Below are 24824 nucleotides of genomic sequence, written 5' to 3'. Positions count from 1 at the left end.
GCAGGAGTTTGTACAGGTATTTAAAAAGGAACATAGTAAATAAAGTGAGTGTTGGTGCTCTAGAGAGTGAGAATGGGGAATTAATAATGGAAAATAATGAAATGGCGGATGAATTGAACAGATATTTTGGATCTCTCTTCACTGTGGAGGCTACTAATAACATCCCAGATATAATCGTGCATCAGAAGGGATGTTTTGCTGCAGTTGTACAGGGTGTTGATGAGACCATATCTAGAGTGCTGTGTATAGTTTTGGTCTCCTTATTTAAGAAGCGATATAAATGTGTTAGCAGGAGTTCAGTGGCTGTTATCTGGGATGATGGCGCGGGGTTATCCCACATGATTGGTAGGCTCGGCATGTATCCATTAGAGTTTAGAAGATTGAGAGGTGATCTTTTTGAAATATATAAGATCCTGAGGGGACGTGAGGGGGTGGGCGCTGAAAGGATGTATCCCCCTGTGGGAGAGACTAAAATTAAGGGACAATTTTAAAAATAAACAGCCTCCCATTTAAGATGGAGGTGAATAGATATTTTCTCTCAGATGGTCATGAATCTTTGGAACTCTCTTCCACAAAGAGTGGCAGAGGCAGTGCCAATGAATATTTGTAAGGCAGGGGCAGATAGATTCTTGACCCCGAAAGGGAGTCAAAGGTTATTGGGGGAATGTGGAGTTGAGGCCACAATCATATCAACCGTGATCGTATTAAATGGTGAAGCAGGCTCGAAGGGCCAGTGGCCCTCTCCTGCTCTTAGTTCGTACTTTCATAAGGGCTTATTTCTGTTCCTTTCTCTCAGCCTGGTAACGTTTGACCCCAAAGCCGTCTTTCATGGTGAGGTTTCCCCTGGCGATTCTCCCCCGAGCGCAAGTGAGGAGAAACTTCCAGCCTTGTTTCAAATCCTCCCGAAATTGGTCTTTTCATTCCGAGTGTGAGCTCTCACCTGCATTCCTGTGTAACCGCAGAGACTTTTAGTTTCTAGCTGTTCCCTTTCTCTTGGACACTGGCAAACTATCTGACTGGGAATTTCAGGCAATTCTCGGCAGCAGGATCTTCTGGTCCTGCTGATGGTGAAACCCCGTGTTGGTTTCCAGGTGGAGGGGGTGCATAGAATGGGAAACCCTGTTGACAGTGGTAGGATCAGAGGATACCGCCTCCAGCCAATGGCGAGCTTCCTCCGCTGCCACGAAACATTCTGCAGGGGGCGCAGAAAATCCCACCATCTCTGTTTGTGAGTTTTCAAGTATATCTTAGAAAGCCTTCCCCTCTCGAAGTACATCTCCGTGGTAACATGAAGCATATGGGCCCGGTATCCTTGTAGAAATACTGAGTAGCTATCCTTGAGACCCCAACTTTATCAAAGAACAAAGGAAAGTACAGCACAGAAACTGGCCCTTCAGCCCTCCGAGCCTGTGCCGATCATGATGGCCTACTAAAAACAAAACTTTTTGCCCTTACTCGGTCCGTATCCTTCTATTTCCTCCCTATGTACACATCCAGATACCTCTTAAATGTTGCTCATGTGCCTGCTTCGCATTCCAGGCACCCATCACTCTCTCTATGAAAAACGGACCCCGCAAATCTCCCTTAAACTTTCCCCCTCTTACCTTGAACCTGTGCCCCCTTGTAATTGACACTTCCACCCTTGGAAAAAGTCTCTGATTATCCACCCTGTCTATGCCTCTCATAATTTTGTAGACCTCAAAAAGGTCTCCCCTCAGTCTCCATCTTTCCAGTCAAAACAATCCTAGTTTATTCATCCTCTCCTCATAGCCAACACCCTCACGTCCAGGCAACATTCTGATGAACCTTCTTTGCACTCTCTCCAAAGCTTCCACGCCCTTCTGATAATGTGGTGGCCAAAACTGCACGCAATACTCCAAATGCGGCCTAACCAAGGTTTTATATAGCTGCAAAATGATTTACCAACTCTTGTACTCAATGCCCTGGCTGATCAAGGCAAGCATGCTATATGTCTTCTTAATCACCTTCACCACCTGTGTTGCCACTTTTAGGGGACCGTGGACTTGCACGCCCAGATCCCTCTGTATGTTAATGTTCCTAAGGGTTCTGCCATTTACAGTATAAGTCATACCTAGATTTGATCCTCCAAAATGCATCACCCCGCATTTGTCTAGATTAAACTTCATCTGCCATTTCAGTGCCCAAGTCTCCAAACTATCTATATCCTGTTGAACCCTTTGACAATCCTCGGCACTATCAGCAACTCTGCCAATCTTTGTGTCATCCGCAAACTTACGAATCAGACCACCCACATTTTCCTCCAGATCATTTTTTATACAATAAACAACAGAAGTCCCAGCACTGATCCCTGTGGAACACCACTATCTACAGATCTCCATTCTGAAAAACACCCTTCCACCGCTACTCTCTGTCTTCTATAACCAAGCCAGTTCTGTATCCATCTAGCCAGCCCATCCTGAATCCCATGTGATTTTAGTTTTTGTACCAGTCTGCCATGTGGGACCTTGTCAAATGCCTTACTAAAGTCCACATAAACTACATCCATTCCCTCATCAATTTTCTTTGTCATCTCTTCAAAAAGCTCAAATCAAATTGGTGAGACATGACCTTCCCCGTACAAAATCATGCTGCCTGTCACTGAGTAGTCCATTTTTCTCCAAATGTGCATATATCCTGTCCCTCAGTATCTTTTCCAAAAGCTTCCACACCACTAATGTCAGGCTCACCGGCCTATAATTTGCTGGTTCATCCCTGCTTCCTTTCTTAAACAAAGGCTTTTCTCCAGTCTGCTGAAACCTCGCCTGTGGTCAAAGAGCATGTAAAGATATCTGTTAAGGTCCCAGCTATTTCTTCCCTTGCCTCCCGCAGCAACCTGAGATAGATCTCATCCGGCCCTGGGGACTTGTCTATCTTAATGTAATTTAGAATACTCATTACTTTGATGTATTGACGTTCTCAAGATCGTTCAAACACCTATCCCTGATCTCAACATCCATCATGTCCTTCTCCCTGTGAATACCGATACAAAGTACTCATTAAGGATTTCACCCACTTTGGGAAGCCCGGTGGCACAGTGGTTAGCACTGATGATTCATGGCGCCGAGGTCCCAGGTTCGATCCCGGCTCTGGGTCACTGTCTGTGTGGAGTTTGCACATTCTCCCCGTGTTTGCGTGGGTTTCGCCCCCACAACCCAAAGATGTGCAGGGTAGGTGGATTGGCCACGCTAAATTGCCCCTTAATTGGAAAAAATGAATTGGGCACTCTAAATTTTTCTTTAAAAAAAAATTTCAACACTTCTTGCGGTTCCACGCATAACCTCCTTCCATTGTCTTTGAGTGAGCCTACTCTTTCTATTGCTACCCTCTTGCTCCTGATATATATGTGTAAAAAGCCTTGGGATTTTCCTTGACCGTGTTTGCTAAAGACATTTCATGGCCACTTTTAGCCCTCCTAATTCCACATTTAAGTTCCTTCCAACTTTCACTGTACTCCTCAAGGGCTTTGGCAGTTTTTAGATGCCTAGACTTATCGAATGCTTCCTTTTTCCTTTTGACGAAGCTTACAATTTCCCTTGTCATCCATGGTTCCTGAATCCTGCCATTTTTGCGGGGACATGCCTGTCCTACACTTCAATCAACTGGCCTTTAAAAGCCTCTCATATGTCAGGCATGGATTTGCCTTCAAATAGCCGCTCCCAATCCACATTCCCCAGTTTCTGTCTAATTTGGATGTTATTGGCCCTCGTCCAATTAAGCACCCTCACCCGCGGACCACTCTTGTCCTTATCTGTGATTATTCAAAACCTTATGGAATTATGGTCGTTGAGCCCCAAATGCTCCCCCACTGAAACCTCAATCCTCTGCCTGGCACATTCCCCAATACCAAGTCTAGTGTGGCCCCCTTCCTGGTTGGAATGGCAACAAACTATATCAAAAAGCCCTCCTGGAAACATCTAACAAATTGCTCTCCATCCGAGCCCCTGGCTGTAAGGGATTGCCAATCAATATGGGGGAAGTTAAAGTTACCTGCTTTTTTCACATCTTTTCAGTATCTGACTATACAATTTCTCCTCAGTCTCCTGCAGGCTGTTGGAAGGTCTATAGTACACTCCCAACATTGTGATTTCACCCCTCTTATTCCTGAGCTCCACCCATAATTCCTCACTACAAGATCCCTCCAATGTGTCCTCCCTCAACACAGCTGTGATCTATTCCCTCATCAGCAACGCAACTCCCCACCACTTTTGTTTCCCCTTCTGTCCCGTCTAAAACAACGATATCCCAGAAAGTGAAGCTGCCAGTCCTGTCCCTCCTTTAACCACGTCTCCGTAACAGCAGTCATGAATAGGCTGCCAAAGAGACTATCCTGCCTGTCTGCCACTTACCACGTCACATTGAAAATGCAGGAAGCGCAAACAAAGACTATTGGCAAGTAATTATTGGTGGAAAGATACTGAATTTATGTTGAATGAAAAACTTTGAAGATTAAAGCTGACTTTTTTATCTACATCTTCAAATGTAACATGAAAAACCTATATCAGTGCATCCTTCGGAATGTTTATGTGACATTTCCTTTCCATTTTCATAATTTAATAACAAATGCAAAACTGAAGAAAAGTAATTAATTTGGGAAATAATTTATCTGTATATTGATGTACAGTGAAGTTTCTACCATCTGCCATAATGGAGAGGCCCACCAAGTAAATAATAAAATTCAGATACTTAAGAATCCCCAGCTACAAGAGTTACACGAGTGATAACAATATCCTAGATATAGGAATGAAGTCGAACATGGTATAGATAAAACATTTTATTGACCAAGCAAAAGAGGTGCATTCTAAATAACAGATCAAACATTAGGTGAAAGCTCCCACAAAGCTTATTCCTGTGAAAATTCTGGTGGTAAGAAGGATGGTGGATAATGCAAATGCAGATAATGGAGGTTTCACCATATAGATAAAGTGTCCATGTTCAATTACCTTTTGATCCTTATGTCAACAGAACAAGACACCCACTAATGAATATCTTTTAAAATGTGAGCATGTAGTAATTTACTCCTCTTATGTTTGTCAGGAAAGCTGTGGAAAACCTGCACAACCAAAATGAGGCCAAGATTCACCAGAAATATGAGGAGACTGAGCAAGTGCATGCCATCTTGCATAATAAGATTCAGCTTCTGCAGGAGGTGAGTGAAGATGTGAAACAGCCATGGACTTTTTTTTTTGCAATATTTTTATTAAGATTTTAACATTTGCTACATAAAAAAGAATACACACCCCACCCCAAACAGAACTAGCACAAAAAGAAACACCCACTGCGCTCCCCCGTATCGCATCTCCTCCCCCCAACAATACCCTACTCTTCCTGCCCCCCGCCCTGCCCCGCAGCTGACGGATAACCAACTCTTTGAAATACAGAATGAACAGGCCTTCACCAGTGCCCACAACCCCGACTCCACCTTAACCCAAATTTCCTATTGGTTCCCGTACCAGTCCAGCACCTTCTCAGCTTTTGCCGCCCAGTAGTTATAAATCAAATTTGGGGCTCCTGGGTGCGGCGATGACCAGCTAAGTCGCACGTTTTGGCAGCTCCCGGTGGAAAGGGCTCTTAATAGGAGCCCCAACGGCAATTTTAACGGCTAAAAACACTGTGCGGTAAACCAGAAGGGAATCCCCCCTGGACACGGATGGAAAAAGGAGGGGAAAGTGGCCGGATTGCGGTGGATCCTCTAGAGCAGCGGCCAGGAAGGCAAGCACAAAGCAAGATGGCGTCGGAAGGAGGCAGTTTAATATGGGGCCCTGACCAACAAGAGTTCCTGCGGCATTGCATGGAAGAACTTAAAAAGGAGATGAAGAAGGAGCTGTTGGCCCCGATATTACAGGCGATTGAAGGGCTAAAGGAGGAGCAAAAGACCCAGGAGCAGGAGCTTCGGGTCGTGAAGGCAAAGGCTGCTGAGAATGAGGACGACAAAAAGGGCCTGGTGGTGAAGACAGAGATGCACGAGGCACAACAAAAAAGGTGTGTGGAAAGGCTGGAGGTGCTGGAGAATAATGCGAGGAGGAAGAATTTAAGGATTCTTGGTCTTCCCGAAGGTGCAGAAGGGGCGGACGTCGGGGCATATGTGAGTCGTTAATGGGATCGGAGGCCCCGACTGGCCCGTTGGAGGTGGAGGGAGCCTATCGAGTTATGGCGCGAAGACCGAGGGCTGGAGAAATTCCTCGACCCATAGTGGCGAGATTTCTCCGATATAAGGACAGAGAGATGGTCCTCAGATGGGCAAAGAAAACTCGGAGCAGTAGGTGGGAGAACGCAGTGATCCGCGTATATCAAGATTGGAGTGCGGAGGTGGCGGGAAGGAGGGCAAGCTTTAATCGGGCCAAGGCGGTGCTGCACAAAAGGAAGGTTAAATTTGGAATGCTGCAGCCGGCAAGACTGTGGGTCACACATCAAGGGAAACACCACTACTTTGAAACGGCAGAAGAGGCGTGGACATTTATTGTCGAGGAGAAGCTGGAATAAGCGGGCTAGAAAAAGAACGTTTGGGACAAAGTGGTGGGGTGAATATGTGGGGTGAAGAGGGGGAAAAGGGGAAAGAGATGATTTCCCAAGTTGTTAATCCTGCGACCCTGTAACTTTTCTCTCTTCCCCATGTCGTGGGGGAGGGGGGGAGGGAGGATGAGGAGCTGGGGGCGCCGGCCATTGGGGGCGGGGCCAAATGGGAAGCGCGGGCTTTGTTCCCGCGCTATGGTAATCATGGCGGGAACAGGGAAGCAGGAAGGAGGGGGCCTCGCACAGTGGGAGCCGAGGTCACGGGGGGAAGCCGAGGTCGGCCAGAGTTTGCTGACTTCTGGGAGCAACATGGGGGGTGCAATTACGCTAGTGAGGGATCTAGTGGGGTGGGGGGTTAACTGGGTTGCTGCTGCTGGGGAGAAGGGGGAGCTGGTATGGGGTGGGGTGGTCGGGGCGGGAGGGCGCCGTTGGGGGGAGATACGGCTACGTGGGAACCGGGTGAGGAGCTGGATTGAAAAAGGAGATGGCTAGTCGACAAGTGGGGGGGGGGGGGGGGGGGGCTGGATTGAAAAAGGAGATGGCTAGTCGACAAGTGGGGGGGGGGGGAGGAAAGAGCCCCCCAACCCAGCTGATCACGTGGAATGTGAGAGGGCTGAACGGGCCGATAAAGAGGGCACGGGTACTCGCACACCTAAAGAAACTTAAGGCAGATGTGGTTATGCTGCAGGAGACGCATCTGAAACTGATAGACCAGGACAGACTACGCAAAGGATGGGTGGGGCAGGTGTTTCATTCGGGGCTAGACGCAAAAAACAGGGGGGTGGCTATACTAGTGGGGAAGCGGGTAATGTTTGAGGCAAAGACCATAGTGGCGGATAGTGGGGGCAGATACGTGATGGTGAGAGGCAAATTGCAAGGGGAGGCGGTGGTCTTAGTGAACGTATATGCCCCGAAGTGGGATGATGCCAATTTTATGAGGCGTATGTTAGGACGTATCCCGGACCTAGAGGTGGGGAAGTTGGTAATGGGTGGAGATTTTAATACGGTGCTGGACCCAGGGCCGGACAGATCGAGGTCCAGGACTGGAAGGAGGCCGGCTGCAGATAGGGTGCTTAAGGACTTTATGGAGCAGATGGGAGGAGTAGACCCCTGGAGATTTAGTAGACCTAGGAGTAAGGAGTTTTCGTTTTTCTCCTATGTCCACAAAGTTTATTCACGGATAGACTTTTTTGTTTTGGGAAGGGCACTGATCCCGAAGGTGACGGGGACAGAGTACACGGCTATAGCTATTTCGGATCACGCTCCACATTGGGTGGACCTGGAGATAGGGGAGGAAAAAGAACAGCGTCCACCCTGGAGAATGGACAGGGGATTATTGGCAGATGAGGGGGGGTGTTTAAGGGTGAGGGGGTGTATTGAAAGGTACTTGGAACTCAATGATAATGGGGAGGTTCAGGTGGGAGTGGTCTGGGAGGCACTGAAGGCAGTGGTTAGAGGGGAGCTGATATCTATTAGGGCACATAAAGGAAAGCAGGAGGGTAGGGAAAGGGAGCGGTTGTTGAAAGAACTTCTGAGGGTGGACAGACAATATGCGGAGGCACCGGAGGAGGGACTGTACAGGGAAAGGCAAAGGCTACATGTAGAATTTGACTTGTTGACTACGGGTAATGCAGAGGCACAATGGAGGAAGGCACAGGGTGTACAGTACGAATATGGGGAGAAGGCGAGCAGGTTGCTGGCCCACCAACTGAGGAAAAGGCGAGCAGCGAGGGAGATAGGGGGGTGAGAGATGAGGAGGGAGAGATGGAGCGGGGAGCGGAGAGAGTGAATAGAGTGTTCAAGGCATTTTATGAAAGATTATATGAAGCTCAGCCCCCGGATGGGAAGGAGAGAATGATGTGCTTTCTGGATCAGCTGGAATTTCCTAAGGTGGAGGAGCAGGAGAGGGCGGGACTGGGAGCACAGATTGAGACGGAGGAAGTAGTGAAAGGGATTGGGAGCATGCAGGCGGGGAAGGCCCCGGGACCAGATGGATTTCCAGTTGAATTCTATAAGAAATATTTGGACTTGCTGGCCCCGATACTGATGAGAACCTTTATTGAGGCGAGGGAAAGGGGCAGCTGCCCCCGACTATGTCAGAGGCAACAATATCGCTCCTCCTAAAGAAGGAAAAAGACCCGCTGCAATGCGGGTCCTATAGGCCTATTTCCCTCCTGAATGTGGACGCTAAGATTCTGGCCAAGGTAATGGCAACGAGGATAGAGGATTGTGTCCCGGGGGTGGTTCATGAGGACCAAACTGGGTTTGTGAAGGGGAGACAGCTGAATACAAATATACGGAGGCTGCTAGGGGTAATGATGATGCCCCCACAGAGGGGGAAGCGGAGATAGTGGTGGCAATGGATGCCGAGAAAGCATTTGATAGAGTGGAGTGGGATTATTTGTGGGAGGTGCTGAGGAGATTTGGCTTTGGAGATGGGTATATCAGATGGGTAGAGTTGCTATATTGGGCCCCGATGGCGAGCGTGGTCACGAATGGACGGGGGTCTGATTATTTTCGGCTCCATAGAGGGACGAGGCAGGGATGTCCTCTGTCCCCGTTATTGTTTGCACTGGCGATTGAGCCCCTGGCCATAGCATTGAGGGGTTCCAGGAAGTGGAGGGGAGTACTCAGGGGAGGAGAAGAACACCGGGTATCTTTGTATGCGGATGATTTGTTGCTATATGTGGCGGACACGGCGGAGGGGATGCCAGAGATAATGCGGATACTTGGGGAGTTTGGGGATTTTTCAGGGTATAAATTGAACATGGGGAAAAGTGAGTTGTTTGTGGTGCATCCAGGGGAGCAGAGCAGAGAAATAGAGGATTTACCGTTGAGGAAGGTAACAAGGGACTTTCGGTACTTGGGGATCCAGATAGCCAAGAATTGGGGTACATTACATCGGCTTAATTTAACGCGGTTGGTGGAACAGATGGAGGAGGACTTTAATAGATGGGACATGGTGTCCCTGTCACTGGCAGGTAGGGTGCAGGCGGTTAAAATGGTGGTCCTCCCGAGATTCCTTTTTGTGTTTCAGTGCCTCCCGGTGGTGGTCACGAAGGCTTTTTTCAAAAGAATCGAGAAGAGTATTATGAGTTTTGTGTGGGCCGGGAAGACCCCGAGAGTGAGGAGGGGATTTTTGCAGCGTAGTAGGGACAGGGGGGAGCTGGCACTACCGAGCCTAAGTGAGTACTACTGGGCCGCCAATATTTCAATGGTGTGTAAGTGGATGGGAGAAGAGGAGGGAGCGGCGTGGAAGAGATTGGAGAGGGCGTCCTGCAGGTGGACTAGCCTACAAGCTATGGTGACGGCACCGTTGCCGTTCTCACCGAAGAAATACACCACAAGCCCGGTGGTGGTGGCTACATTGAAAATTTGGGGGCAGTGGAGACGGCATAGGGGAAAGACGGGAGCCTCGGTGCGGTCCCCGATAAGAAATAACCATAGGTTTGTTCCGGGGAGAATGGATGGAGGATTTGGAGCATGGCAAAGAGCAGGGGTAGCACAATTGAGAGATCTGTTCGTAGATGGGACGTTTGCGAGTCTGGGAGCGCTGACGGAAAAATATGGGTTGCCCCAAGGGAATGCATTTCGGTATATGCAACTGAGGGCTTTTGCGAGGCAACAGGTGAGGGAATTCCCGCAGCTCCCGACGCAGGAGGTGCAGGATAGAGTGATCTCAGAGACGTGGGTGGGGGATGGTAAGGTGTCGGACATATATAGGGAAATGAGGGATGAGGGGGCGATCATGGTAGATGAGCTAAAAGGGAAATGGGAAGAAGAGCTGGGGGAGGAGATTGAGGAGGGGCTGTGGGCTGATGCCCTACGTAGGGTAAACTCATCGTCCTCGTGTGCCAGGCTAAGCCTGATACAATTTAAGGTGTTACACAGGGCGCATATGACTGGAGCACGGCTCAGTAAATTTTTTGCGGTAGAGGATAGGTGTGCGAGATGCTCGAGAAGCCCAGCGAATCACACCCACATGTTCTGGTCATGCCCAGCACTACAGGGGTTTTGGGTGGGGGTGGCAAAGGTGCTTTCGAAGGTGGTGGGGGTCCAGGTCGAACCAAGCTGGGGGTTGGCTATATTTGGGGTTGCAGAAGAGCCGGGAGTGCAGGAGGCAAGAGAGGCTGATGTTTTGGCCTTTGCGTCCCTAGTAGCCCGGCGCAGGATATTGTTAATGTGGAAGGAAGCCAAACCCCCGGGTGTGGAGACCTGGATAAATGACATGGCGGGGTTTATAAAGCTAGAGCGGATTAAGTTCGTACTAAGGGGTTCGGCTCAAGGGTTCACCAGGCGGTGGCAACCGCTCGTCGACTACCTCACAGAAAGATAGAGGGAATGGAAAAGAGGAAGACAACAGCAGCAACCCAGGGGGGAGGGGGAGGGGGGGGGGGGCGGAGAGGGGGAGGGGGGAGGGGGGGAGGAATCGGACGGACTCTCAGGGATGTTATTGTATATGTATAGGCACTTGTTTTAGGTAATGTATATTGGACTGTTGGATTGTATCTTTGGAGAGTATCTATTTTTGACAAGGCAGTTGCCATTTAGTTTGGTTTTTGTTTCTGTTCATATATTATTTATTTATTTGTTTAAAACTGGCCACTGTTATTTATATTGCTTTATTGTTGTTTAAAAGAAACACTACGTACTGTTATGTTTGGCCAAAAAAATCTTGAATAAAATATATATTATTTTAAAAATCAAATTTGGCAGAGCTAGACCACCCGACTGCCGACTCCTCGGAATCACCATTTTCTGTGAATTCTGGCTACCTTGCCTGCCCAAATAAATGACATAATCAACTGCTCCACTCCTAGAAAGAATGCTTTCCACAACAACACTGGTCACCATTAGAATAAAAACAAAAAACATGATAAAATATTAATCTTTATCAATTGAGCCCAGCCGGCCAAGAACAGAGGGAGGCTATCCCACCTCTGTAAATCCGCCTGATCCTACCCACCAAGCTCAGCAGTTTTAATTTATGGAGCTGGGCCCAATCTCGAGCCACCTGCACCCCCAGATACCTAACCCCCCCCCCCCCGAAATCCGCACCCTTCCCCAGCGGATAAACTGAAAAGCACTCAGTCTTCTCCAAGTTCAGATTGTATCCCGAGAAAGCCACAAATCGCGTCAACAGCCCCATTATATCCCTCACCGTGGGGACCGGGTACGCGACGTACATAAGAAGGTCATCAGCATATAGAGAAACCCTATGCTCTACCACACCCATCGCTATCCCCCTCCACTTATCTGACTGCCTCAGCGCGTTGGCCAAAAGCTCTATCACCAGCGCAAACAGGAGGTGGGGGGACTTAGGACACGCTGCCTCATTACTCTATACAGCTGGAAGTATCCCAAAATCAGATCGTTCGTCCGGACATTCCTTGGGCTTCCTATAAAGCAACATAACCCACAACACAAACTTGGGCCCTATCCCAAACCATTCCAACATTGCAAACAAGTAACTCCACTCCACCCTATCAAAGGTCTTCTCTGCATCCAGCCCCACAATAACCTCCTGCTCCCCCCTTCTTGACGGGGAGAGCACCATGTTCAACATATGCCGCACATTCAAAGCCAACCGCCTGCCCTTTACAAGCCCTGTCTGGTTCTCACCAGCCAGCTGCAGAAGACACTCCTCCAACCTGAGCACCAGCACCTTAGCAAGAATCTTGGCCGACATGACCCGCACTCTACCTGGTCTTTATCTTTCTTCAACATTAGATTGGATTGGATTTGTTTATTGTCATGTGTACCGAGGTACAGTGAAAAGTATCTTTTTGCGTGCAGCTCAAACAGATCGTTCAGTACATGAACTGAAAATACGTAATAGGGCAACACAAGGTACACAATGTAAATACATAGGCACAGACATCGGGTGAAGCAAAATGGAAACCTGCCTCATTGTCTCCGGCTGTGCCCCCCTTGCCACCGCATCCTCAAACATCTCCAGCAGCGGTACCAGCCGGTCCACAAACTTCTTATATAATTCCACAGGAAACCCATCTGACCCCGGTGCCTTGCCTGTCTGCTTTTTCCCAATGGCCATCCGAACGTCCTCAATCCCCTCCCTCCCTCCTCTTCCACCCTAGGGCACTCCAATCCCTCCAGAACTCCACCATATCTGACTCATACCCCAGCGGCTCTGACCTGTACAACTTTTGATAAAACTCCTCTATTGCCCTATTCACCTTCTCCAGAGTGGACACCAAACCCCACTCGCCTCCCATATCTGAACAATCTCCCGGGAGGCTGCCTGCGGCCTAAGATGGCCAGCCAACAACTGGTTGGCCTTCTCCCCATATTCATACATTGCTCCTTTTGCCCGCCTCAACTGGCGCACCACTTTACCTGTGGATAACAGTTCAAACTCTGTCTGCGGTACCTTCCTATTGGCCATAAGCTCCGGGGTGTGATCTCCTGAATGGCTCCACAATTTCATTTAGCAATCTCTTGCGCTTCTCTCTCGCCTCCTTCTCAACTTGCACTTAATGCGAGATTATCTCATCTCTCACCACCACTTTCAAAGCCTCCCAGAACACCGACAGCGAAACTTCCCCATTTTTATTAAACTCCACATGCTCATCAATCACCCTCTCCATCTTCACACAGAACCCCAAGTCCGCTGGCAACTCCACATCCAAACTCCACACCAGCCACTGCGTTAACACCCTCTCCAATACCACATCCAGGTGTGGAGCATGATCAGAAGTGATAATCGCTGAGGACTCCACCCTCCTTAATCCCGCCAACAAGGAACTCCCACGATGAAAACATTGATCCGAGAGTACATGCTGTGTACCGGAGAAAAGAAAAAATATTCTCTACCCCCCCCCCCCCCCCCCAACCGCCGGATTTAGAAATCTCCAATGGGTCTACAACCCCCATTTCCTTCATCAACGCCGGCAACACCTTCGCATCCCCTGAAGGGGCAAAAGACCTTGGCTTAGAATGATCCACTCTCGGGTTCAAGGCCGTACTCAAGTTCCCACCCCCCTCAGAATCAACTGATGTATGTCCATATCAGGGATGGTGCTAACAACTTCTTTATGAATCCTACATCATCCCAATTGGGGACATACACGCTAACCGACACCACCGATCTTCCCTCCAAAGTACCCATAACTATCACATATCTGACCCCCTGAACTTCCCCCACCTTCTCCATCTGAAGCTGCACTCTCTTATTTTAAAAAAATATATATATTTATTAAAGTTTTTAACACAATTTTTCTCCCTTACAAACAATAACCCCCCCCCCCCCGTAACAAAAAAAAGAAACGAGAAATCGCGCGGAGCAAGATATATACATGGTAAAATAGTATATTTACATAGCTTTGTACACTGGCTCTCTCCCGTACGTGCCAGTTTCCCCGACTCTTCATGTTATCTATTGCTCATCCACCCCCCCAGGCAGCTCCCCCTCCCCCTCCCCCCCTCCCCAGACTCCCCCCCCCCCCCCCCCCAACCCCCCCACCCCCCCAGGTTGCTGCTGCTGCTGACCGACCTTCCTCTAACGCTCCACGAGATAGTCTAGGAACAGTTGCCACCGCCTGTAGAACCCCTGCGCAGACCCTCTCAAGGCGAACTTAATCCTCTCCAACTTTATGAACCCAGCCATATCGTTTATCCAGGCCATCACGCTGGGGGGCTTCACCTCCTTCCACATTAGCAAGATCCTTCGCCGGGCTACGAGGGATGCAAAGGCCAGAATGCCGGCCTCTTTCGCCTCCTGCACTCCCGGTTCGTCCACTACTCCGAATATTGCTAGCCCCCAGCTTGGCTTGACCCGGACTTTCACCACCTGAGATATTGCTCCCGCCACTCCTCTCCAGAACCCCTCCAGTGCCGGGCATGACCAAAACATATGGACATGGTTCGCCGGGCTCCCTGAGCACCTTCCACATCTGTCCTCTACCCCAAAGAACCTGCTCAACCTCGCCCCCGTCAGGTGAGCTCTGTGGACCACCTTAAATTGTATCAGGCTGAGCCTGGCACACGAGGAGGAGGAATTAACCCTACCGAGGGCATCAGCCCATAACCCCTCCTCAATCTCCTCCCCCAGCTCCACCTCCCATTTACCCTTCAATTCTTCTACCAGCGCTTCCCCTTCTTCTTTCATCTCCTGGTGTATTTCCGACACCTTACCCTCCCCAACCCATGCGCCCGAGATCACCCTGTCTTGAATTTCTTGTGCCGGGAGCAACGGGAATTCCCTCACCTGTCGCCTTACAAAAGCCCTCACCTGCATATATCTAAAGGCATTTCCCGGGGGTAACTCAAACTTCTCCTCCAGTGCCCCTAGGCTCGCAAACGTTCCGTCAATGAACAGGTCCCCCATTCTTCTGATTCCCGCCCGATGCCAGCTCTGGAACCCTCCCGTCCATCTTCCCCGGGATAAACCGATGGTTACCCCTGATCGGGGACCACACCGATGCTCCCATTGCACCCCTGTGCCGTCTCCACTGGCCCCAGATCCTTAGCGTTGCCACCACCACCGGGCTCGTGGTATACTTTGTTGGCGAGAGCGGCAGCGGTGCCGTCACCAACGCCCCCAGACTCGTTCCTTTGCAGGACGCCATCTCCATCCTCTTCCATGCCGCCCCCTCTCCCTCCATAACCCACTTGCGGATCATCGACACATTTGCTGCCCAGTAGTAGCTCCCCAGGTTTGGCAGCGCCAACCGTCCTCGGTCCCTACTGCGTTCCAGGAACCCTCTCCTTACCCTCGGGGTCTTATTCGCCCACACAAACCACATACTCCTGCCTACTCTCTTAAAAAAGGCCTTAGTGATCACAATGGGAAGGCACTGAAACACAAACAAAAACCTCGGAAGGACCACCATTTTGACCGATTGCACTCTACCCGCCAGCGAGAGCGGTAGCATGTCCCGTCTTTTAAAATCCTCCTCCATTTGCTCCACCAACCTAGTCAGATTCAGTTTATGTAGGGCCCCCCAGCTCCTGGCTATCTGGATCCCCAGATACCGAAAGCTCCCCTCCGCCCTCCTCAGCGGTAGGTCCCCTATCCCTCTTTCTTGGTCCCCCGCCTGTAATACAAAGAGCTCACTCTTTCCTACATTGAGCTTATAGCCCGAAAACTCCCCAAACTCCCTTAGAGTCTGCATGACCTCCACCATCCCCTCCATTGGATCTGCCACGTACAGCAACAGGTCATCCACATATAGCGACACCCGATGCTCTTCTCCCCCTCGGACCACCCCCCTCCATTTGTTAGACTCCCTCAATGACATGGCCAATGGTTCGATCGCCAATGCGAACAACAGGGGGGACAGGGGGCACCCCTGCCTCGTTCCTCGGTACAGCCGAAAGTACTCCGACCTCTGCCGGTTCATCACTACACTCGCCACCGGGGGCTCCGTAAAGGAGCTTAACCCAACTGATAAACCCTCCCCCGAACCCAAACCTACGCAGCACCTCCCAGAGGTACTCCCACTCTACTCGGTCAAAGGCCTTCTCTGCGTCCATAGCTGCCACTATCTCCGCTTCTCCCTCCACCGATGGCATCATTATCACGTTTAAGAGCCGCCGTACATTGGTGTTTAGCTGCCTACCCTTTACAAATCCTGTCTGGTCCTCATGAATCACCCCCGGGACACAGTCCTCGATCCTCGTGGCCAGCACTTTTGCCAGCAACTTTGCATCCACATTAAGGAGCGAGATCGGCCTGTACGATCCACATCGCAGTGGGTCCTTGTCCCGCTTTAGGATCAACGAAATTGTCGCTTCCGACTTTGTCGGAGGTAGGGTCCCCTCCTCTCTTGCCTCGTTAAAGGTCCTCACTAATAGCGGGGCCAATAGGTCTACGTACTTCCTGTAGAACTCCACCGGGAACCCGTCCGGCCCCGGGGCCTTCCCCGCCTGCATGCTCCCCAGACCCTTGCTCAGCTCCTCCAACCCAATTGGTGCCCCCAGACCAGCCACTTCTTGCTCCTCCACCCTCGGGAATCTCAGCTGGTCTAGGAATCGTCTCATACCCTCTTCCCCCGCTGGGGGCTGGGATCTGTACAGCTCTTCATAGAAGGCCTTCAATACCTCATTTATTTTCGTCGCACTCCGAATCGTGGCTCCCCTTCCATCTTTGACTCCCCCTATTTCCCTCGCTGCCACCCTTTTACGGAGCTGGTGTGCCAGCATCCGACTAGCCTTTTCCCCATACTCATAGGTCGCCCCCTGCGCTTTCCTCCACTGTGTCTCCGCCTTCCATGTGGTCAACAGGTCAAACTCCGTCTGGAGCCGTCGTCTTTCCCCAAGTAATCTTTCCTCCGGGGCCTCTGCGTATCTCCTGTCCACTCTCAAAATCTCCCCCACTAACCTCTCCCTTTCCATGCCCTCTGTCTTCTCCCTGTGAGCCCTAATGGAGATTAGCTCTCTCCTGACCACCGCCTTCAACGCCTCCCATACCACCCCTACTCACACCTCCCCGTTGTCGTTGGCCTCCAGGTACCTTTTGATACACCCCCTCACCTTCCCACACACCCCCTCGTCCGCCAGCAGCCCCACATCCAGCCGTCACAGTGGGCGTTGGTCCCTCTCCTCTCCCAGCTCCAGTTCCACCCAGTGCGGGGCATGGTCCGAAACGGCTATGGCCGAATACTCCGTCCCCTCCACCCTCGGGATGAGCGCCCTGCCCAGAACAAAAAAATCTATCCGGGAGTAGGCTTTGTGTACATGGGAAAAGAAAGAAAATTCCCTGGCCTGCGGCCTTATAAACCGCCATGGGTCCACTCCCCCCAAGTAACTTGGCCGCCGCCGGCCTCTTTCCAGTCCTTGATTTGGAGCGGTCCAGTGCTGGGTCCAACACTGTATTGAAGTCCCCTCCCATTATCAGGCCTCCTTTCTCCAGGTCCGGAATGCGCCCCAACATGCGCTTCATGAATCCTGCATCATCCCAGTTCGGGGCGTACACGTTTACCAACACCACCCACGTCCCCTGCAGCCTACCGCTCACCATTACAATTACAACCCTCAATAGTCTTGGCCTCAAATGACACACGCTTTCCCACTAATATTGCCACCCCTCTATTCTTCGCGTCCAGTCCCGAGTGGAATACCTGCCCTACCCATCCCTTTCTTAACCTGACCTGGCACGCCACCTTCAGGTGAGTCTCTTGGAGCATGACCACGTCCGCCTTCAGTCCCTTTAAGTGCGCGAACACTCGAGCCCTCTTCGCCGGTCCATTCAGCCCCCTCACGTTCCACGTTATCAGCCGGATTGGAGGGGCTCTCCTCTCCTCCCCCCCCGCTGCCGACTAGCCATCTCCTTTTCTGGGCCAGTCCCATGTCCATGCCTCCCTCACCCTCCAGTCCCCCAAACGGGGGACCCCAGTCCCGACCACCTCTTCTATATCCCATTCCCTTTCGGCCAGTGCAGCAGCAACCCTTTCTCCCCGCCTTCCCTCCCCCCGCTAGACCCCTGTCTAGCTTCTTTGCTCCCCCCATGTCACTCCCGTAAGTCAGCTGACACCTGCTGACCCCCGCTATCCCTTTGACTTCCCCGTGTGGGAGTTCCCCCTCCCACCTTTCTTCCCTCGCGCGGGAAAAACCAAACCCCGCGCTTTCTAAAGCCTGCCCCGCCCCCTCTGGCGCATCTCCTGTCGTGGCCTTGTCTCTCTCCCACAGCCCATGTAACATTTCCTGCGCGTGATTGTGATTGACCCCCTATATACAACAACCATCACACATCAAACCTCAAATATCCCCCCCACCCTCACAAACCTTCAGTTAGAGTCCAACTTTTCAGTTTGTATAAATGTCCACGCCTCTTCAGGCGTTTCAAAGTAGTAGTGTTGGCCCTTGTATGTGACCCACAGTCGCGCCGGCTGCAGCATTCCGAATTTCACTTCTTTCCGGTGCAACACCGCTTTGGCCCGGTTGAAACCCGCTCTCCGCTTTGCAACCTCCGTGCTCCAGTCCGGGTATATTCAGATCTCTGCGTTGTCCCACTTGCTGCTCCGCTCCTTCTTTGCCCATTTCAGGACCCACTCTCTGTCCGTGAACCGGTGGAACCTCACCACCATCGCTCTTGGCGGCTCATTTGCACGGGGCCTCCTCGCCAGCACCCGGTGTGCCCCGTCCAACTCCAGCGGCCTCGAAGGGGCCTCCTTGCCCATCATCGCCCCGAGCATCGTGCTCACGTATGCCCCGGCATTGGCCCCCTACGCTCCCTCAGGGAGACCCAGGATCTGCAGATTCTTTCTCCTCGACCTGTTTTCCAGGTCTTCGAGTCTTCCCGCCCACTTCCTGTGCAGCGCCTCGCTCTGCTCCACTCTCGCCACCAGGCCCGAGATCCCGTCCTCGTTCTGACCAACTCTTTTTTGTACCTCCTGGATCTGAACCTCGTGGGCCTTCTGGGTGATCCCTAGTCCTTCGATTGCCAAAAGCATAGGCGCCAGCATTTCCTTACGCATCCCCTCGCGATACTCCTCGAAGCAGTGCCTAATAAACTCCTGCATCTCCACCTTGTCTCTGGCCGCCGCCATTCTATCTTTCTTCCCTGGTCCTTCCCGCTGCTCCAGCTCCTGCAGCTCACCTTTGTCTCTGGCCGCCGCCATTTTTTATTTTTTCCCCGTTTTTTCCCGTTGCTTCAATGCCACTTTTGTGGCCGTTGCGCTTCGAGTCCGTTTCATGCAAGTTGGAGGAGGACCGCCCTCTTACCTTCCACGGGTTAGTTTCAAAAGAAAAAAAAAATCCCGTTGGGGTTCTTCCAGCGAGCCCGAAAGTCCGTGGTAGCGGGAGCTGCCGAATCGTGCGGCTCAGCTCCGCATTGCCGCACCCGGAAGTCGCTGCACTCTCTTATTAATCAGTATCGCTACCCCCGGGCCCTGCTATCAAAGCCCGAGTGAAACACCTGACTAACCCAGCCCTTATGAAGCCTTACCTGACGTTCACCCACAAATGGGTCTCCTGTAGTAGCACCACATCGGCCCTCAAGCCCTTCAAGCGGCAAAACCTCTCGCCCGCTTTGCCAGCCCTCCCAATCCCCGCATATTCCACCTACTTAAGGCCTATTTACCCGGTATCTACCGGCCTCGAGGGACCTACCAGCCTTCCCAGAGAGGCCGCAGCCGGACGCCATTCAGTACTGGTCCACACAAACATGGACCCAGCTGAACGGCACCCAGGGGTCTTCCAGGCAATCGGAGACCCTTGGGTGGCCAGTGATAGTGTAGGGTAGCCCCCTGGCCCTTCCCCCTGGATTGTGGGCACCTTGGCACTGCCTATTTGGCACCTTGGCACTGCCAAACTAGCAGAAGCAGAGATAGGGTGGCAGTGCTTGGGTGCCAGGACGGCACTGCCAAGGGTCAGGGCCCAAGAGGGGCCATGCTCATGAAAGGAGGATGAAGAGGGGGTATGAAGGGTGGGTGGGTGCAGGGCAGGTAAGAAAGGGCCTCTGGGAGGGTGAGTAGGGCCTGTAAGGAGATGTGGGGGGTGGAGCCTGAAGAGAGAGGCCCCCAGGATCCCATAGCAGGGTGTCCTCACTCGTGGGGTAATGCCCATGTGTGTGGGAGGGTGACATTGCCCATGGGTGAGGGGTGTGGGGGACCCACAAGCTCACTTAGAGATTGGGCACCCTTTCAAAATGGTCGCCTGATCTCTGAGTTCAGCTCTCAAGTGATGAAAAAAATTCTTAGTGTGGGCTAAACTGATGAGAAACTCCCAGGGCCCAAAAATGTGATTTAGTGCCATTAGATAGCGGTGGGGAACTTGCCGGCAAAGCCAGCAGGAAACACCCAGCAAAGCCCGCTACAATTGACTCAGAAATGTTTCCGTTAAATCATGCCCATCATGTTTTCCACCATTGGTTCTATTATTTCCCACATCTCTGTTGGGTATATATTCTTCTGGTCACCAATGTCAGCAAAGAGCTTGGTGAGAGTGTAAAGCGCGGACACCCATTTCATACTTGCACTGATTATTTTACTCACATTTTGACCAGGAAGGTATATGTCAATGCATCGTTTTGTGAGAGTAGCAGACAAAATGGGACACAAGATTCTACCATATTGCTTCAAGAAGTAGTCAGACTTGAAGATTTCTAAATTCAAAATTAAATAAGACACCTAATACATTGCTGACTGTGCTTGCACATACAGGAAGCCAGACTAGCCAAGAATGAAGTGGAGAAGATGAATGCTATTGCAGAGGCTGAAAAACTACGATCCCTTGAATTGGAGAATAAACTACACGATAATACTTGGGAGAACCACGAGAAGCTACGATTATGGGAGACTAACGAATTTGTTTTAACTGAAAAAAACAGGTAAATACAGGAGATCTATTTCAATGTAATACTTTAAAAATAAAAACAGTGGACAACTTGTTTTTGATGATTGATGCAAGGGCATATTGCAGGTTAAATCAGGGGCTTACCTCTGAAAATATGGATCTGCTGCTGCCGCTGCTGCCCCTCATAGCTACTCATGCCAAGAGATTTTCTGTCATGGTATGTCACGCACATCTGCCCTGCACCATCCTCACACATCGCCACCCCCCACCAATCCCCCCAGTCCTCGCCGAAGCCCCCCCAGGCCAGCAGCACGGCTCCCCCTGACTGTGGTGGTGCTGGACACAGTCCGCAGCAGCCACACCAGGGGCGGGATTCACCGCAAACTGGCGCGATGTCCGCTACCCGGCGCCAAAAAACGGCGCAGATCACTCCGGCGTCGGGCCGCCCCAAAGGTGCGGATGTCTCCGCACCTTTAGGGGCTAAGCCCTCACCTTGAGGGACTAGGCCCGCGCTGGAGTGGTTCCCGCTCCACCGGCTGACGGGAAAGGCCTTTTGCGCCATGCCAGCTGGCGCCGAAAGGACTTCGCCGGGCGATGCATGCGCGGAGCATCAGCGGCTGCTGACTTCATCCCCGCGCATGTGCAGGGGAGAGGGTCTCTTCCGCCTCTGCCATAGTGAAGACCATGGCGAAGGCGAAAGAAAAAGAGTGCCCCCACGGCACAGGCCCGCCCGCGGATCAGTGGGCCCCGATCGCGGGCCAGGCCACCGTGGGGGCACCCCCCGGGGCCAGATCGCCCCGCGCCTACCCCAGGACCCCTGTGCCCACCCGCGCCGCCTTGTCCCGCCGTTCACAAGGTGGTTTAATCCACGCCGACTGGAGAGGGTTGACAGCGGCGGGACTTCGGCCCTTCACAGGCCGGAGAATCGCCGGGGGTGGGCCCGCCGACCGGCGTGATTTCCGCCCCCGCGGAATTCGGGACACGACGGGGGCGGGATTCATGCCAGCCCCCGGCGATTCTCCGACCCGTTGGGGGGTCGGTGAATCGCGCCCCCAGTTCATGAAAACTGAGAGCACATGTGTCCCATGCCGTAGGGAGTTCGGCCCATCGGAGGTGGAGCATCGGGGGGGGCCTCCAGGTAACGTCCTGAGGCCATCCCAACGGCATGCGGCGTACTCCTCGATGATGCCGTTTTGGAGGGGATTTGGTCGTAAAGAGGGATTCTCCGCCCTACCGTCGATTACGATATCGGCGTTGGGCAACGGAAAATCCCGCCCAATGTGTTTTTAGATGTCCATTGCTTCAGGTGACATGTTATAATAAAGATGACTTTACTTGGTTTAATGAACCTTAACAAATCCATGACTCGATTCGAAGAAGGGCACAATGTTATCTTCGTGCACTAGTCAACATTTGTCTCTCAACAAATAAACACCTAAAAAAAACTGCTTTTTGAACTCTGCCACTTCTGGGATCTAGGTGATATTAAAATGGAAATTATCTTTGCCTATACAAAAGCAATCACTGCACTCAAAAGATATTTTACTTTGTGAAATATTTAAAGACATTTCAATGTGATAAGGCATTGCATAATTTCAAGTATTCTGCTATTTTATTGTTATGCAAAAATATTCCAGCAATTTGAGTACAAAACAATCACAGAACGTGTACAATTGGCCTTATTTGCAGCTGCAATTTTGATAATATTCTGAAAATTTTGGAAGTAACACCATTCTTTCTTGTACATATCTTACGCAACCATGGTGGTCAATTGCAATATTGTTGAGTTCAAGTGTTAAAATATCATCAGCTTCTTGTTTTTGCTGATCAATACTGAATTATTATTATTCTTCCCCAAGATCCTACTAATGATGACACATCTCAATGGTACTGTATCATTAGATTTACTGGCTTCTCATAATGTCACAATGCAACAGCACTATGCTGCCAGTTCCAATGGGTGGTTGCTTCATAGTGATGTGTCTCCCAATAATGCAGTTAACAAATGTTTTACTGATTGAGTAAGATATATAAGATATTTTAAAAGCAATGCAACTGAACAGAAATGAATGCAGTGTTCCACCACCTCAAAGTCCATGTTTTTATGTACAGTATTAGGATTAAATGGCCATATTTCCTCATTTAGGATTTTCAAACTGATGTGAATATCTTTGGTGCTCTTGTAGAATTATAGATCAGCTGACCCAAGCACTAAGAACCAAAGATCTTCAGATAGGTCAATTAAATAAGGAAAATCAAAATGTGGTGGATAATCATGTCGGGGATCTAGAATATCGTGTTGAAGAGCTCACCGGCACACTGCGGCAAAAAGAAAATGAAGTTGAAGTAAGTGCTTGTTTTAAACTGATAATGTAAAAGTTGATCTGATTGACTGCCATCTACTGAATTTTAATATTAAAGGTTTCATCATCATGTCCATTTATGGAAATTAATATATTCCATTGTATTTAAAATATGTGTATTCATACTACACCGTTCTGATTGGTTGATGCCTGTGTGAAGTAAATTTTATGATTTCATACTCCTGCTCCTGAATCTTGTGCAACGGGAGAGAATATTAAATGTACGGATAATCTTCTTTTTTTAAAAAAATATTTTAATTCAATTTTAGCAAATTTTCAACAAAACCCCCCCCTTACGGAAAAAGAAAAGCATAAAACACACAGAACAACATCGTACACTTATATCGCAAATTCCCCCAATGTACAAACCCCCCCATGAAACAATAATAAACACATATCCGAAACCCCCCCCCCCCCCCCCCCCCCCCCCCCCCCCCGTGTCCCCCTCTCCCCTGGATTGCTGCTGCTGCTGACTACCTCCTAACGTTCCACTGGAAAGTATAGGAACGGTTGCCACCACCTGAAGAACCTTTGCACAGACCCTTGCAAGGCAAACTTTACCCTCTCCAATTTAATGAACCCTGCCATGTTGCTGATCCAGGCTTCTACACTTGGGGGCCTCACATCCTTCCACTGTAGCAGAATCCTCCACCGGGCTACCAGGGACGCAAAGGCCAGAATACCAGCCTCTTTCGCCTCCTGCATTCCCGGCTCGTCCGATACCCCAAATAATGCTAACCCCCAGCTCGGCTTGACCCAGGTGTTCACCACCTTAGACACAATCCTTGCAAAGCCCCTCCAAAACCCATCCAGCGCCGGACATGCCCAGAACATATGGGTATGGTTTGCCTGGCTCCCCGTACACCTCACACACCTGTCCTCTACCCCAAAAAACCTACTCAACCTCGCCCCTGTCATATGCGCTCTGTGAAGAACCTTAAATTGTATCAGGCTAAGCCTGCCGCAAGAGGAGGAAGAATTAACCCTACCCACGGCATCAGCCCACAGGCCCTCATCTATCTCCTCCCCAAGCTCCTCCTCCCATTTACCCTTTAGCTCCTCCACCGAGGTCTCCTCCTCTTCCTGCATCTCCTGATAGACCACTGAGACCTTGCCTTCTCCAACCCACATCCCCGAGAGCACCCTATCTTGAATCTTACATGCTGGAAGCAGCAGAAATTCCCTCGCCTACTGTCTCACAAACGCCCTCACCTGCATGTACCTGAAGGCGTTTCCGGGGGGGGCAGCCCAGATTTCTCCTCCAGCGCCCCAAGGCTCGCAAACGTCCCATCTATAAACAGGTCCCCCATTCTTTTAATTCCTGCCCGATGCCAGCTCAGAAACCCCCCATCCATTCTTCCCGGGATGAACCGATGGTTCTCTCGGATCGGGGACCAAACCGAGGCCTCTCCCCTCCCCTGTGGCGCCTCCACTGACCCCAAATTTTCAGAGTCGCCGCCACCACCGGACACGTGGTGTACCTTGTTGGCGGGAGCGGCAGCTGTGCCGTCACCAGCGCTCTCAGATTTGTGCCCACACAGGACGCCATCTCCAGTCTATTCCATGCTGCCCCCTCCCACTCCATTACCCACTTATGGATCATAGCCACATTGGCAGCCCAGTAGTACCCATATAGATTGGGCAATGCTAGCCCTCCTCTGTCCCTGCTACGCT

The 24824-nt window shown here is 50.8% G+C and overlaps 1 protein-coding gene across 2 annotated transcripts in view; it reads left to right on the top strand.

The window, feature by feature from the left end:
- pde4dip (phosphodiesterase 4D interacting protein) overlaps window positions 1-24824 on the top strand; it is an 888328-nt gene that overhangs the window by 431495 nt on the left and 432009 nt on the right. For both annotated transcript variants that reach the window (XM_072511203.1, XM_072511204.1), the window contains 3 exons: window positions 5056-5167; window positions 20655-20821; window positions 22974-23133. In XM_072511203.1, the coding sequence (XP_072367304.1) occupies window positions 5056-5167; window positions 20655-20821; window positions 22974-23133 (439 nt within the window). The remainder of the gene's footprint in view (window positions 1-5055; window positions 5168-20654; window positions 20822-22973; window positions 23134-24824) is intronic.

Source organism: Scyliorhinus torazame, chromosome 7, assembly GCF_047496885.1.
Source record: "Scyliorhinus torazame isolate Kashiwa2021f chromosome 7, sScyTor2.1, whole genome shotgun sequence".
Taxonomy (NCBI): Eukaryota; Metazoa; Chordata; class Chondrichthyes; order Carcharhiniformes; family Scyliorhinidae; genus Scyliorhinus; species Scyliorhinus torazame.
Note: the sequence above shows the minus strand (reverse complement) of the source record. Positions and strands in the feature narration are given on the sequence as shown.